The sequence below is a fragment of the Canis aureus genome, chromosome 27 (assembly GCF_053574225.1).
Source record: "Canis aureus isolate CA01 chromosome 27, VMU_Caureus_v.1.0, whole genome shotgun sequence".
NCBI classification, from domain to species: Eukaryota; Metazoa; Chordata; class Mammalia; order Carnivora; family Canidae; genus Canis; species Canis aureus.
Window position 1 is genome coordinate 34869832 of NC_135637.1, and position 17067 is coordinate 34886898.

General features: G+C 40.7%; 1 protein-coding gene across 15 annotated transcripts in view; it reads right to left on the minus strand.

Annotated features, from left to right (window-relative positions):
* Window positions 1–17067, minus strand: part of DGCR2 (DiGeorge syndrome critical region gene 2) — a 99656-nt gene that overhangs the window by 49108 nt on the left and 33481 nt on the right. For 5 of the 15 annotated variants that reach the window (XM_077874662.1, XM_077874666.1, XM_077874664.1 and 2 more), the window contains 2 exons: window positions 11014–11136; window positions 9987–10113 (listed from right to left, as the gene is read on the minus strand). The exons of 2 other annotated variants lie outside the window; for them this stretch is intronic. In XM_077874662.1, the coding sequence (XP_077730788.1) occupies window positions 9987–10113; window positions 11014–11040 (154 nt within the window). In that variant the 5' untranslated portion in view covers window positions 11041–11136. Of the gene's footprint in view, window positions 1–9986; window positions 10114–11013; window positions 11137–11831; window positions 11938–12465; window positions 12520–17067 lie in introns of those variants that run through there. 8 more of the 15 variants (XM_077874659.1, XM_077874656.1, XM_077874655.1 and 5 more) reach the window with 4 other exon arrangements.

A 17067-nucleotide genomic window follows, 5' to 3' on the forward strand; every position in this document is an offset into this window, starting at 1 on the left:
AACTAAGTAAAATCAATAGCTAAAGTAATCTCAAGTATTTGCTTCTGAGAAGTGGGAATGGGAAGGGGCACAGGGTTGCTATTTTTTAAATAAAAAGTCTTATAGAACTATTTGAATATTCAGATGGTGTGTACAAGTAACTTGAATAAACCTCCAACTAAAATTTTGATTTAGATGATTAAAATCAGCTCCTCTTCAGATCCATATGGCCTTGCCCCACTGTTTCACTATGGTGTGCTGCTGCTGAGCATCTCATGTTATTCTGATTCTTGATCTTTTCACCAGGACCTGTGCTCTCCCTCTTTGGATATGTGGTGTTCACTGTATTCCTGACATGCTGTAAGTACACAAGGTAGATCTTGTCTAAGTCTTTTTTTTTTTTTAAAGACTTTATTTATTTATTCATGAGAGATAGAGAGAGAGAGGCAGAGACAGACAGAGGGAGAGGCAGCCTCCCTGTGGGGAACCCGATGTGAGACTCGATCCCTGGACCCCAGGGATCATGCCCTGAGCCGAAGGAAGACGTGAGTCATCCAGGCATGCCCTTGTCTAAGCCTTTTAAAAATTATTGTGCCCTCCTCACCTCAAAGCTATATGACTAATTCCCTCTACTCCTGTATTTTATTTTCTTTAAAAGAACTCTTATGGGAAGCAGAGGGGTGAGGCGCTGGGCAGCTCAGTTGGTTAACCATCCAAATCTTGGTTTTAGCTCAGGATATAATCTCAGGGCTTTGAGATTGAGCCCGGTGTCTGGTTCCCTGCTCAGCATGGAGTCTGCTTGTTCCTCTCCCTCTACTCCTCCCCATGCTTGTGTGCATGCATGCTCTCTCTCTCCCCCCAATAAATAAAAAATAAAAAAACAAAAACAAAAACAACCTGGGGCTGCCCAGGTGGCTCAGCGCTTTAGCGCTGCCTTCAGCCCAGGGCGTGATGCTGGAGACCCGGGATCGAGTCCCACGTCAGGCTCCCTGCTTGGAGCCTGCTTCTCCCTCTGCCTGTGTCTCTGCCTCTCTCTTTCTCTCTCTGTGTCTCTCATGAATAAATAAATAAAATCTTAAAAAAAAAAAACCCTCTTACTCGGCCACCTGGGTGGTTCAGTTGGTAGAGCATGCAACTTTTCTTTTTCTAGAAAGAGAACACGTGCACACAAGCAGGGATGGGGAGAGGCAGAGGGAGAGAATCTTAAACAGGCTCCACACCCAGGATGGAGGTCAACTCGGGGCTCAATTTCACAACCCCCCAGATCATGATCTGAGCCAAAATCAAGAGTTGACGCTTAACTGAGCCATGCAAGTGCCCCAAGCATGCGACTCTTGATCTCGGGGTTGTGAATTTGAGCCCCACATTAGGTACAGAAATTACTTAAAAATAAAATCATGGGGCACCTGGGTGGCTCAGCTGGTTAAATATCTGCCTTTGGCTCAGGTCACGATCCAGGATCCTAGGATTGAGCCCTACATTGGGCTCCCTGTCAGTGGGAGTCTGCTTCTCTCTCTCCCTCTGCCCCCTCACCCCCTACTTGTGTTCTCTCTCTCAAATAAATAAACAGAATCTTTGATAAATTAACTATTTTTAAAAATTAGAGGGGGCTGGTGGCTCAGTCAGTTAGCCATGAGTCTTGATTTCTGCTGGGGTGGTGATCTCAAGGTCATGAGATCAAGCCCGCCTTACGCTCTACACTCAGCAGGGAGTCTGCTTGGGATTCTTTCTCCCTCTGCCCCTCCTCCTGCTCTCTCTCTCTCAAATAAATCTAAAAAAATAAAAATAAAAAAATAATCAGATATTGGATTTTCTGGACTTTTTTTTTAATGGATAAGAGCTCCTTCTTGCTCAATTATTCCTTTTCACAGCGTTCTGTTCATGTTCAGAAAATAAATCATCTGTATATATTTTTCATTGCAACAAAACACATAAAACTTTAACCATTTTTAATTAAGGACTTGGGTCAAAGACCCTTCTTTCAATTCTTTTGAGTTTATATGCAGAAGTGGAATTACTGGATCCTATGGTAGTTCTATTTTTAATTTTCTGAGGAACCACAATATTGTTTTTCACAGTGACTGCACTATTTCACATTCTCACCAATTGTGCAAAAGCAATCCAATGTCTCCATGTCCCCACCATCATCTCCACATCCCCACTGCATCCACACTAGCACTTGTTTTGATAGCAGCCATCCTAATTGGTGTTAAGGTAGTGTCTTGTGGTGGTTTTGATTTGCACTTTCCTAATGATTAGTGATGTTGAGTACATTTTCACGTACTTGGCCATTTGTATGTCTTCTCTGGAGAAATGCCAAGTCCTATGCCAATTTTTTAATTAGATGTTTTGTTGTTGTTGAGTTGTAGTTGATACATATATATATTCATTCTGAATATTAGTCCTTCATCAGATATATGATTTGCAAATATTTTCTCCCAATCCTTAGGCTGCCTTTTTATCTGTTGAATGTCTTCCTTTAATGCAGTTTTAAATTTTGATGTAGCTCAATTTATATTTTTTCTTTGTTGTTTGTTATGGGTGACACGTGTAAGAGATCTTTGCCAGCCCAATGTCATAAAACTTTTCTCCTGAGTTTTACAGTTTTAGCTCTTTAGCTCTTCAGTCTTTTGAACCAAATCAAATTAATTTTTGCACACTAAGTGAAGTAATTAATTTTTGCATGTGGCTGACCAGTTTTCCCAGCACCAATTTTTGAGAATACTGCTCTTCCGTCACCCATTGAACAATAATACCCCTGTGGAAAATTGATCATAAATATGAAGGTTTATTTCTGGGTTCTCTATTCTATTCCATTGGCTTATGTATCTTTCTTTACACCAGATCCACACTGTCTTGATTATTGTAGCTTTGTAGCAAGTTTTAAAATCAGAGTATGATGGGACGCCTTGGTGGCTCAGTGGCTGACCATATGCCTTTGGCTCAGGGCGTGATCCCAGGATCCAGGATCTAGTCCCACACTGGGCTCCTTGCAGGGAATCTGCTTCTCCCTCTGCTTGTGTCTCTGCCTCTCTCTGTGTGTCTCTCATGAATAAATGGGTAGAGTCTTTAAATATATGTATATAATATAATCAGAGTATGAGATTTCCAACTTTGTTCTTTTCCAAGAATGTTTTGGCCAAATGAATTTTAGAATGGAGTTTCCTATTTTGGCAAAATGGTTTCTGGCATTTTGATAGGGATTGTATTATATCTGTAGATTGCTTGGGTAGTACTGATGGCTTTCTAAATCTTCCAGTCTGCAAACATAAGAGGTCTTTCCATTTACCTGTATCTTTAAATCCTTTCAGCAGTGTTTTATAGTTTTCAGTATACTAGAGTCTTTCACTTCCTTAAATTTATTCCTAAGTGTTTTATACTTTTTGATGCTATTGTAAACCTTCATTTCCTTCTTGGTTTGTTCACTGTTAGTGTACAGAAACGTAAATGATTTTTGTGTGTTGATTTTGTGTCCTTAAACTTTGCTGAATTTTTTTTAGTTCCAATAGTGTATGTAATCTTTAGGATTTTGTACATATATCATACTACCTGTGAACAGAGGTAATTTTACTTCTTCCTTCCCAATTCCGATGCCTTTATTTTCTTGTCTAATTGCTTTGGCTAGAACTAATTTCCAATACCATGTTGAACAGAAGTGGAATCCTTGTCCTGTTCTTGATCTTAGAGGAAAAGCTTTCAGTCTTAACTACTGAGTAGGATGTCAGCTGTAGGTATGTCATATATAGTCTTTATTATTTCCAGGTAGTTCCCTTCTATCCCTAGCTTGTTGAATATTTGTATCATGAAAGAGTGGTTAATTTTGCCAAATACTTTTTCTGTATTGAAATGAACATGTGGTTTCCTCCCCTACATTCTGTTACTGTGGTTGGTGTATTACATTGAGTTAGTTTGTTGAACCATCCTTGCATTCCAAGAGTAAATCCATTTGGTTATAGTATATAATCATCTTAATGTGCTGTTAGATTTTGTTTGCTTGTACTTTGCTAAGAATTTTTGCATCAAAGTTCATGGGATATTGATCTGTAATTTTCTTCTGGAAGCTTGTTGCTGGGAATTTTCTATTTCATCTAGGTCATCCAATTTGTTGGCATACAATTCTTCAGAGTACTCTCATAATCCTTTTTATTTCTGTAAAATTGGTAATAATGTCCTAACTTCCATTTCTTCTTTCAGTTATTTGGGTGTTCTCTCTTTAGTCATTCTAGCTAAAGGTTTGTCAATTTTGTCTATCCACAGATTTTCCTTCTGTTGTTTTTCTATAATTTATCTCTGTTCTAACCTTTATTTTCTTGCTTCTGCTAGCTTTGGGTTTAGTTCATTCTTCTTTGCCTAGTTCCTTAATGTTTAAAGTCAAGTTGACGATTTGGGATTTTTTTTTTTTTTTTAAGATTTTATCTATTTATTCATGAGAGAGAGAGAGGAAGAGACACAGGCAGAGAGAGAAGCAGGCTCTATGCAGGGATCCCAATGTGGAACTTGATGCCGGGACCCCAGGATCATGCCCTGGGCCTAGGGCAGGCGCTCAACCACTGAGCCACCCACACATCCCTCTTTTTTTTAACATAACATTTACAGCTATACATTTCCCTAGCACTGTTTTCATTGCATCCCATTAGTTCTGCTATGTTGTGTTTCCATTTTCATTGGTCTTGATATTTTCTAGTTTCCTTTGTGACTTCTTCTTGACATTGACTATTTAAGAGTATGTTATTGAATTTCCATGTATTTTTGAATTTTCCCATTTTCCTTCTAACTGTTGATTTCTAGTTTTATTCCACTGTAATTGGAAAACATACTTTGTATAATTTCAATCTTCTAAATTTAATGACTTCTTTTATGGCCTAACACACAGTCTTTCCTGGAGAACATCATTATGTGCACTGGAGGAAAAAAAATGTATTCTGCTATTGTTGATAGCTATTGTGATCCTCTAAGTCCCCAAGGCTCTATTGACTTTTCTTTGTTCATCTGTTCCAAAGACTCAATAACTTCAAATGTTCTCTAAGTTCACTTAGTCTTTCTCCTGACCAGTGGAGGCTACTATCCAAACACTTCTGATTGATTTTTCAATTCAATTACAGTATTTGTTTTTCTTTATAATTTGTTTCTCTTTGTTGGTGTTCTCATTTTGTTCATATACTGTTACTCTGATTTCCTTTAGTTGTCTCTGTTTTCCTTTAGCTCTCTGAGCACATTTAAGAGTTTTAAAACATCTGTCTAATACGTTCAATGTCTGCTTCCTCAAAGATAGTTTCTGCCACTTTATCTTATTCCTTTAAATGGGCCATGTTTTCCTGTTCCTTTGTATGCCTTGTGATTTTGTTGTTGACCATTAGTCATCTGAATAAACAGCCATCTTCCCCCATCTTTGTGGACTGGTTCTGTGTTGAAGAGCTTCACTAGTTAGCAGAGTTTGTTCTGAGCCTTGGGACCACTGTGGGGCAAAGGCTTAAGGTCTTCTCAAGTCTTTTTTTGTACTAAGTCTGATATTTGGCCCGTACTTTACACTTGTAGTCCATCCTTGTTCAAAATGGCCACATTTCAAGTGCTCAATAGCCACATGTGACTCATGGCTACTATACAGGGCAGTGTTGTCTACAAAATAAAGTTCATGCCTGCTGCTGGGAGAAAGACTCATTTAGCCCATGCAGTGAGGAAGGCAGACAGGTGGTGAACGAGAATCCCACCAACCCACAATCCATTCCCATGCAACATGCCCACCAGCCTTAGTATTTAGAGCACCAAGCCTTTCAGTGGCACTGCTTGTCAAACCAGCTCATTTCCTAACCATCTCTCTCTAAAGCAGGTTCACACTTACAGTTTCTCTGGTATGCTAAGTTTACTCTCCTCCCACTGGCTTTTCTTGAAGGAAAACAAAAAGCCTACATAATATCTGACATATTTGAAAGAACATATGTAAGAAATAAAGCCTAATAATAAAATATAGTTGTGAGTCCTCCACCCCAACCCCTACCCTACTTCAGAACCCAAACATCAGCTGTAGGGTTGTTTCTCCTGGTCTTATTCCTCTGTATCCCCACCAGGGAGGAACTAGGAGACCAAATTTTGGGTATCATCATTTTGTCTTTTTTTAGTTTAACACGCATGTATGTACCTACACGTAAAACAAGGGTCACTTTTGCTTGTCTTTATTGTGCTGTATATACTTTTTGGCTATTTGCCTTTGTCACCTACATGCTGCCTTTAAGATCCACTGATGTTTTGCAAGAACCTACTATTCACTCACTGTTGTCGATCCATAATATGCCATCATGTGAACATAAACATCTGGGTTGTTTCCAAGATGTTTATTAGCATGATGAGTACTGCAAGAATTTCTCTAGGATTCCCCCAAACACAAATCTTGGATCACAGAATATGAGAATGAGAATGTTCAACTTTACAACTTAATGCCAGTTTTCCAAAGCAGGTGCACCAATTATCCTCCTCACCAGCAGCAGATAAGATTTCCAAGTCACTCACATCCTCTTCAACACTTGGTTTTATCAGATATCTTAATTTTTGCCAATCTAAACAACTGTAAAGTGGAATCTCACCATTGCCTTGGAATACTAATGAGGTTGAGTATCTTTTTATATATTTAACCACTGTTCTTATTAATTTTTTTGTGACATGCCTTGTTTCTTTTGTTCATGTGTAGGAGTTCTTCATATATGCTGAACTATAACCCTTTACAGGCTATACGTGTTGTAAAGATATTTCCACTCTGTGGCTTGGCTGTTCACATTCTTTATAAGTACCTTTTGATAAAGGGAAGATCTTAATTTTAATCTAGTAAACTAGTTATTTTTATTTTAGAGTGATTTTTTTGGTGACTTGAAAAAAAAAAAATAAACACTTTCCTACCAAGGTCATAAAGGTATTCTCCTGGATTGTGTTCTACAAGTTTTTCTGCAATTAACCTGAAGCTGAGTGTTCTGTGTATCACTCCTTCCCAACTGTCACAGCACTATGACTGAAGAACCTATCTTCTGCCTAGTGGTATGTATTTCTACCTGTGTCATGTACTGTTTCTTGGGTCTGTTCCTTTCTTTTTTTTTTTTTTTAAGATTTTTATTTATTTATTCATAAGATGCACAGAGAGAGAGGCAGAGACACAGGCAGAGGGAGAAGCAGGCTCTCTGCGGGGAGCCTTTGGCAGACACTCAACCAGGAGTCCCTCTTGGGTCTGTTTCTGGCAGCTTTTCTGTTGCACAGGCCAATCTGTGCTTCGCTGAACAACAAAAACATAAGCCTTGGGATGCCTGGGTGGCTCAGTGGTTGAGCATCTGCCTTCGGCTCAGGGTGTGATCCCGGAGTCCTGGGATCGAGTCCCATATCTGGCTCCTGCATGAAGCCTGCTTCTCCCTCTCTCTCTGTGTCTCTCATGGATAAATAAATAAAATCTTTAAAAAAGAATACAAAAACAAAAAACCGTAAGTCTTGAACTGGGTAAGGCAATTGCTCATAGCTTACTCCCCTTCAAAGTGTCATACCATATCAGGACTTTATTCTTCCAAACATTTCAAAACTGACTTGCCACATTTCCCAAAAACCCTCTGGAGATGCAATGACTCCATAGATCAATTTAAGAACACGCCACTTTACCATATTCAGTCTTCCTAGCAAAGAATATCCTGTCTCTATTTATTCAAATCTTCTTTAATATCTCTTTTTTAATTTTTTTTTAATTTTTATTTATTTATGTCTTAATAAAGTTGTACATTTTTCTCCATTAAAAAATTTTATGCATCTTATGTTAGTCCCCATTTACATCAAAAATGGTCAGAAGAACAGATGTCATGCTAGGTATTTCAAAAATAGTGGAGTTTAATACAGGACATTAAGTACTTTCAGAACAATCGAAGAGGCTAGAGTGTGCACAAAAGTGAGCGAACTCTAGCCTTCCATTTCACTTCTGCAGTTGTAGTTGGAGTCAGAAAGCCGTCCACAGTATAGGAAACTGCAGAAAACCACTGCTAATCACAGTTGCTCTGCAGCCCCACGATGGCTGGTCAGAGGAGGCTGTGGAGGCCCCTGTACTCACTCACCTCAATCTAAGCCCAGGCACCCACACCACTGCCAGAGGAGGAAGGAGTCCACCTCCCTTCTACCTTCCAAACTTCATGGCAAGGATCTCCTGGGCTAAATGAAGCCAAAGCCCGCTGCCAGGGGGTTCTGAATGAGACAGCTCCAGCCTTCCAGCCCCTGAAATGCAGGCAATGTATTGAATGCCCTATCTAGTACGCCATCCATTTCCTATCTTCCAAAAACATGCTGAAATTACTGGTCTGCTGTTTCATCTTCTCCCATTTGCTATCTTTTATACTCTTTTACCATGGCTTTATATCTTTTATGCTCTTTTACTATAATTTTAGCAGGCTTTCAGCAGGACAATGCCATAATCTTGTATGGTCGCTCCAAAAATCCTGAAGCCCATATTCAAAAACATGACAAAGCATGGCCAGGGCTATCCACAAGTTAGTTAAACTCTCCATATGCAGGAAGGCAATGGTAAAGGTAGTTATCAGCTAACTCCTGTCCACACTCCCCTCTCCACACACAAAGGCTTTTCTTCTTTTTTTGGAAGGGGGGAATGTTAACAAGGATTTGATATATTCATGATGCCTTTTAAAAATTAATTTAAAAAAATAAACAAGAAAATATGACATTTCAGCAACTATTGATTGATTCAGGGAAGTGAGAAACAATATTACATTATTCTTTGTATATTTTGATAACACATTTCTCAGAATCCCAACTTTAAGAACAATCAGAAATGAAAGTTTATCACCCACCTGCCTCCTGGTGTGGCACTACACCACGGGACAGAAACAGTACCAAACACAAGGGGAAGCCAGGAATGAGCCAAGAGGTCCGACAGCACCTCAGCCCTCCAACCCCACTCCTCAAATCCTCCCTGGCCTATCAGGGATCCATAAGCTTCCACACATGGCCATGATCATCATGCCCTCAGTGGCTAGGGCCTGGAGTACACTATCCACTCAGAACTCTGGGCTCCTGTTGGAAAGACTTTATTTCTCTGTCTGGGGAGAAAATATAGCAACTTCTGTAATCTCAAATCAACACTTGTGCTAGGCAGACTTGTGACCTTCTGTGCCAGACCATGTGAACCAAAAGAGAAATCAAATCTAGTCCATGCCTTTACCAGGTTCCTGTCTTTTTATCAAGTCCACAGGAGATGAAGAGATGAACTAGATGAACTAGAGTGCCTACCATTGTTTTCAGTATATATACAACAGAAGAGTTACATACAATCTTAAAAGCTAAGCCAAAAGGCACTTTGAGAGCAGCAAATAAGTTGTGCTTCCACTTTAAAGCAAGCCAAGAGTCTTTTGGTTTGTTCAGAATATTCTCTAGAAGGCTGGATATGAAGCCTCATCTCATTAAGTCTGACCCAGCAAAGCTCCCAGTCACAACCACTGGTCCTCAACAGCTGACAGAACATGGAGCATCGGCATCCCAAGCACTGGATAGTTTATGCTCTCTGGGCTGTGACCTAAGGAAGGAGCAGGTGGGCTCCCAGACGTAGCTCCCAGAACCTTCTGTCCAGCTACCACCATTCAAATTCATTTGGAAAGACAAGCATGTCAACCAGAGACATGCACAATCCAATGAATAGGCTCAAGGGAAAACTGGGATTTCCTCTAAAGGCTGTCTTTTCAGGCAAACTGTCTGACCAGACCACCTTTGTTCCTTATTTTGGAACCCCCTTCAAAAAACCATCCTAAGCTCAAATGTCACCTTGTATTTGATACCTGACCTGATCCCTACGGTTTGAGTTAGCTGGTTTTTCTTCAGTACCTGACCTACAGGAATTACAACATTCCTTTCATTTTCTGAATGTTAAAAAGGACTTCCATTCTAGGTCAGGCCATGCTTAGAAAGAGGACAGGTCTGTCTTCGGAGAACTCACAGTCTGGAAGAAGAGATCAAGCATGGGCACAGGTAATGGTGAGAATTACCGGTGGCTCTAGATGCTGTCAGAGAGAGGGAATAGGTGCTGGAAGAAGCCAATCTCCACCCAGAGGACCCAGAGATGCCATCTTGTTGTGGTATTATCTGAGCCAAGCCTTGAAGGACAGGCAGGATCTGTCCACATGGAAACAGAACAAAAGGATCTCAGGAAAAGAGAAAGGCATGAATGAAGCATGTGGCTAGAAAATTCTTCATGGGTGGGCACAGGAAACAGCCCAGATGAACCACTAAAGGGAAAATAGCAGTAAATCAGGTTGGCAAAGTAGAACCAAACCAGAATGTTAAGAAATTTAAATGTCAGGCTGAAGAGTTATATTAGATCGGAGGTTCTCAAGGTAGAATAAGACACATCTTCTTAGGGGCTTTATTGGTACTACCTGGGTCCCACACATATGCATGATGGGATGCATCATGGATGCAGGGATACCAGGGATGTAGTGAACACCATTACTCTTGGGGTGTGTTATACTCCCTGAGGGTGCTAGGGCAGAAACCAAGTAGAGAACCAACAATTTAGACTTTCTGTGGCATTGGCACATATCTTGAGGAGCCCATGTGTTGTCAGGAGAAAACTTCCAACTGAAAAAATACAAGGGACTGAGTGAACAGGATGTGTTTGGCAGAGCCAAAGCCAGTCTGAACAACCCACATCAGGATTGTAGCCAGGCCTCAAAAGGCACCCAAAGCCAGGCAAGGAGGAGGCAAGAGGGCACCATGCTTCACGGGCACTGCTCTTGGGCCAGCATGCCTCCCAAAATGTGGTGTCCCTGGCATCCCTCTTGCCTGACCTTGCCACCTGGTAAGTTCTGGGATCTGCCTGTGTTGGGATTTATTTTTAAAGAGATAGGAAGAGAAAGAGAGGAGGGAAGGGGTCAGCTCAACATAAGCTTCCAGTGAGTGGATAGAGCACAGGCTACAGCCGATGACACCCCACCACCACCTCCTAGAAGCACAATCAATGCAGCTGTGATGGGGAGGCAGGGCATCGGGTGGCCGCCTCCCTGACACACTCACCTGGACAGTCGGCTTCGTCGCTCTCATCCTCACAAGTCACCCAGCCGTCACACTGCCAGGGCAGGGGGATGCACTGGATGGTGCCGCTGCGACAGGCAAACTGCCCAGGGTTGCACCGCAGCTCTGTGGAACCAAAGGGCAAGAGGCCATTGAGAAGCGGCAGCAGCAGTGGAGACCTGGGACAGCCAGGCCTACCGTTGCCCGGTCCTGCCTCCGCGGCCACCTGGCCCAGGAGCTCAGCCCACCTCCTCAGGGGCCTGCACACAGGCCCCAAGGGAAAGCCAAGAGCTATGCCCACAGTTACACGAGTCCCCAGAGGCAATGCACCCCCAGACATGGATCTTTATGTGCCACACCTCAGACACACACCTGACACATTTCTGCTCTGAGAGGGACTCTGTGCTAGACTACAAAGGTCACAAGAGGGCACACCTCTTACCTCCGGAGGGATTCTGGGTCAACAAGACACACACACACACACACACACACACACTTCTGACCAAGAGCAAATCAGGAGGGCACAACAACAGTAGTGCTCAAACAGCATGAAGGAAGGAGAAACTGCCTGCACCCGAGGGGCTCCGGAATCCTTAAAGAAGGTGGGATGTAAACAGGGCTCCCAAGGCAGGTTTCAAAAGACTTACATAATGTAATAGGAAGAGAAAAATATTCCAGAAAAAGTAAGGCTTACAGAAATATCAGGGCAGGAAAACTTGCCAAATAGACTGTGTGTGAGCTGACAGGGAGTCACTGGAGGTAAGATCAGAAATAGGAAAAGGGTCAGACTATGGAGGCTTTGAGTGTAAAATAATTCTGACCTTTACTGGGAATGTTATAGGGAGCCAGAGGTTATTCAGTCAGTAAGTTACATGATGAGATCTATGTTTTAAGCAAGGTAGAACTGGCAATGGTTTCTGGAAGCAACTGTAATAGAAGGAAACACACAAAAATATCAACTCAGTAAAGTGAGGACTTGAACTGAGGCAGGGGTTGGCAAACTACAGCCCTCAGGCCAACTCTTGCCCTTCCCACTTGGTTTTTGTTTTTAAAGATTTTATTTATTTATTCATGAGACACACACACACACAGAGGCAGAGACATAGGCAGAGGGAGAAGCAGGCTTCCTGTAGGTAGCCTGATGTGGAACTTGATCCCAGTACCCTGAGCTGGAGGCACACGCTCGACCACTCAGGCATCTCATTCTATTTGTTTTTTAAATAAAGTTTTATTGGAACACAGCCACAAATATGTATTGTCTGTGGCTGCTTCTGAGCCACAACAGCAGAGTTGAGACTGACGACTAAGAGAGATTAAATTACCTACACAGGCAAAAATATTTACTCTGGTCCTTCAAACCAGACTTGTGAAGTGAGGTGACAGCTGCTACATGGGCAAACATACTGCACACCATCCTGAAAACACAGGAAGATGAAACAAACAGAGCTCTCTTACTGTGGTGCTGCTCTCTCTGTGGTCTTCCTTGTCCCAGAATCATTCCACTGAAATCTAGGAAGAAAAAGAAACTATTCCCATCCCTGAGTCCTGTCCCATCATTGGCCTACGTAACCAGGGCCAATCATCACTCTAATTAACCAAGGAAGATGAACCCACCAAACCAGGTTGGACACGGAAGCTAGGCCTGAGCCCTCCCCTCACCACCACCCCTGGATGGTCATGCAGGGCATCAAGTACCATTGTGCATCTTCACGAGAGAGCCTCTTCAGAGTGCTCTGCAAGGAGGGACAACCCATATCCCCACCAAGGTCAGGCAGATGTCTGAGAGTCTTCCACTCTGAGGTGGGGAAGGGAAGAAGGGCCAGGGAAAGGAATTATGAACACAGTGTTTGCTCTTCTCCACCTGCCACCACACACTGCAGTAAATCAATCAACCTAACCAGAAGGAAAGCCTTTGTTAAATGTAGAACACAGACAAAAGAGTCACAATGATGTATATTTTATAAAGGCTTCCAACCAAGATAGAGTCATAGGGGTATATTTAACTGCCTACCTGAAACAAGGAAGTAAAAAAAAGTATAAAATATAAGAAAACACCAATTCTCCAGAAACTGACATCAAGCAACAAAGGACAGAGACCCCTGAGTCAGGGCATGTGTGAGGTGAGCCTTACTGTATCAAGAACATTTCCAGAAAAAAAAAAAAAAAAAACATTTCCAGGCTACAAAGCAGGGAGATGTATTCCAGGGGGTGTAGACAACTTAGAGGTGAGCGGATGCAGCTAAAAACTGGGGGGAAATCAAAGCAGGTAACACTCACAGGGCAGCTCCAAAGAGTCCTGGAGAAGAGAGAGCTGCACAAAAGTAAGACTCCAGAGATCCAGAGAGGACCCCCGCAGGGAATGAAGGAAAGTACTGATCAGTGTGTGGTGTAAGTGGAAACCACCCGGGGCTAAGGAGAGAACCACCCAAAGGACAACAGGGAAATGATAATTGAAGTTCAGCAAGACCACAAACTGCCTGTTCTCAGGAGCCAGACTGGAAAAACTCATAACTTGTGGGGCACCGGGTCAAGTACTCAGAAGAGTTCTACCTCATTAGTGGAGAGAAAGAAACTCCAGACTAAATGCAGTCTAACAATAATTAAAAAGAAAGAGCCAAAGGGATCAAATTGTTTCCAAGTTACACCTAAAACAAAACTTGAGAATATTTATAGGAAGGCAAAAATACGCAGTAACCAAAAAAGGCAAAATTCACAAACTCTAGCATTCAATAAAAAAATTACCAGACATGCAGAGAAACAGGAAATCATGACCAAAATGAAAAAAAATTCAAACAAGACAGACTCAAAAAAGGTAAAAATGATAAAGCACACAAAGACATTAAAGTTAAAATTGTGTCACAAATGCTCAAGAAGCTAGAGGAAAAATCAAACGTGTACAGTAGATATGGAAGATTTTATGAAAGAAGCAAACCCACTGCCTAGAGATGAAAACTGCAAGGCACAGGATGACCAGATTCAGTTTCACAGAGGAAAAGATGAATGACTAGAAGACAATAATAGAAACTCTAAACTAAAACACACCAAAAGAAGGCTAGAAAAAAATGAACTGTGAGCTGTGTGATACACAGACTTAGGGCGGGGGCGGGGAGACAGACAAAATATTTGAAGAAACAGTGACAAAAAAAATTTCTCAATTTGATAAAAATCCACAGATTTAAGTCACTCAGTGAACTCCAAGCATAAGAAATGGAAAGAAAACTATTTCAAGGTACATCATGATCAAATTGCTTAAAGCCAGAGATTAAGAGAAAAATCTTAAGAGTAGCCAGAAAAAAAAAAAGAGGTATTCCCCAAAGGAAAACAAACATGACGTGATGGCAGATTTCTCATTAGAAACAATACAAGCTGGAATATTGTGGAGTAACATTTTTAAGTTCTGAAAACAAAACAAAACAAAACAAAAATACTCAACCCAGAATTATCTGAAGCAAAAACATGGATCCTATACTGTGGGCTCAAAACATGGAAGGAGAACTTTAACAAGAACAGCACAAATAAAAAATGTTAAATAAAATCTTAAAAAAAAAAAAAAAAAAGAACACAAATGCTGGGAAGGAAGAAGCAGAGGCACACCATTTTAAGGCTCTTATGCTGAAAGTAATGCAGTCTGTCATGCAAAGGGCAACTGTAGGATGTTCAAGATGAATACCAAAAAGCTAGCATGAGAGTTTTAACAAATAACCCAATGAAGACAACAAAACGGAATAAAAACAGTCAATACAGAAGAAGACAGAAAGAAAAAAGAAAAAAGTTGAAACAAGCAGCACAAATAGAAAAAACACAAATGACAAAATGGCAGGATTGATTGATTGATTGATTGATTGATTGATTTATTTATTTATTTATTTATTAAGATTTTATTTATTTATTCATGAGAATACACAGAGAGGAGAGAGAGAGAGGCAGAGACACAGGCAGAGGAAGATGCAGGCTCCGTGCAGGGAGCCTGACATGGGACTCGATCCCAGGTCTCCAGGATCACGCCGTGGGCTGTAGGTGGCGCTAAACCGCTGAGCCACCAGGGCTGCCCTAAAATGGCAGATTTTAATTAATTCTCCCTTATCAATAAACAGATTAGATGATCTAAAACACCCCAGTTAAAAGCAGAATTTGTCACATAGGTTAAAAAAAAATATCAGTTACATATTGTCTAAAAGAAACCCACTTTATATAAGGATACATGTAGGTGAAAATAAAAGAATGGAAAAAGACATACCATGCTAACATTGATCAAAAGAAAGCTGGAGTAGCCAAATTAATATTACACAAAGTAGACTTCAGAGCAAATATTACCAGGAATAAAGGTCATTTAACAATGACAAAAGATAACGTAATGCTAAATGTTTATGCATCTATAGCAGACCTTTAAAATATCAAGGAAATAAAATAATAAAATAAAATAAAATAAATAAAATAAAATAAAATATCAAGGAAAAACTGCTATAACTAATAGACAAATTCACAACCAATTTCCATCCCCTCTCAACAGGTGATAGAAGAAGCAGACAGGAAATCAGCAAGGATACAGACAACCTGAACAACACCAATCAACATTTCTAGAACTCCCAGCCAACATCAGCAGAATACATATATTCTTTCCATAAACATATCTAACACTTACCATAATAGCATTATGAGACATAATACAAGTTGCCAATAAATTTATAATGATTCAAAACAGAGTATATTGTTTGGCCACAATGGAATTAAATTAAAAGTCAGTGACAGAAAGATCTGGAAAATACCCTGACTATATGGAAACAACTGACACACTTCCAAATAGCCTACGGGTCAAAGAAGAAATGAAAAAGGAAAATAGAAAGCATTTTAAATTGATGAAAATTTGTGGAATGCAACTAAAACAGTTCCCAGAGGCAAATGTACTGCATTGAACTCATGTATCAGAGAAAAAGAAAGGTCTCAAATCAGGAATCTCAGTTTCTTCCTTAAGAAACTAGAAAACCTGGGATCCCTGGGTGGCGCAGCGGTTTGGCGCCTGCCTTTGGCCCAGGGCGTGATCCTGGAGATCCGGGATCGAATCCCACGTCGGGCTCCCACGTCGGGCTCCCGGTGCATGGAGCCTGCTTCTCCCTCTGCCTGTGTCTCTGCCTCTCTCTCTCTCACTGTGTGCCTATCATGAATAAATAAAAATTAAAAAAAAAAAAAAAAAAAAGAAAAGAAACTAGAAAACCAAAGCAAATGAAACCCAAAGCAAATGGCAGAAAAGAAATAATGAAGATCGGAGTGGAAATATAGAAAACAAGAATAGAGAAAATAATGAAAATAAAAGCTGTTTTTCTAGAAGATTAACAACATTAACAAACCTCTAGTCAAACTAGTCAGGAAAAAAATTAAGAACACAAAATATCACTATCAGAAGAGGGCGTCATCACTACAATTGTAGAGACATTAAAAAGGATAATAAGAAAAAATAAATAAAAAATAAATAAACTTTAAAAAAGGATAATAAGGAATGGGAAAATAATAAGGCAATAGTACGAACAACTTTATATCAGTAATTTTGACAACTTAGATAAAATAAATTCCTTGGGGCAGCCTGGGTGGCTCAGTGGTTTAAGCACCTGCCTTCCACACAGGGCGTGATCCTGGAGTTCCAGGATCGAGTCCCACGTCAGACTCCCTGCATGGAGCCTGCTCCTCCCTCTGCCTGTGTTCTCTGCCTCTCTCTGAGTCTATCATGAATAAATAAATAAAATCTTAAAAAATAATAAAATAGGGATCCCTGGGTGGCGCAGCGGTTTGGCGCCTGCCTTTGGCCCAGGGCGCGATCCTGGAGACCCAGGATCAAATCCCACGTCGGGCTCCCGGTGCATGGAGCCTGCTTCTCCCTCTGCCTGTGTCTCTGCCTCTCTCTCTCACTGTGTGCCTATCATAAATAAATAATAAAAAAAAAAAAATTAAAAAAAAATAAAAATAAAAAAATAATAATAATAAAATAAATTCCTTGAAAGGCACAAACTACCAACACTCACTCAAAAAGACATCAATAACCTGAATAACCTTATAACTATATAA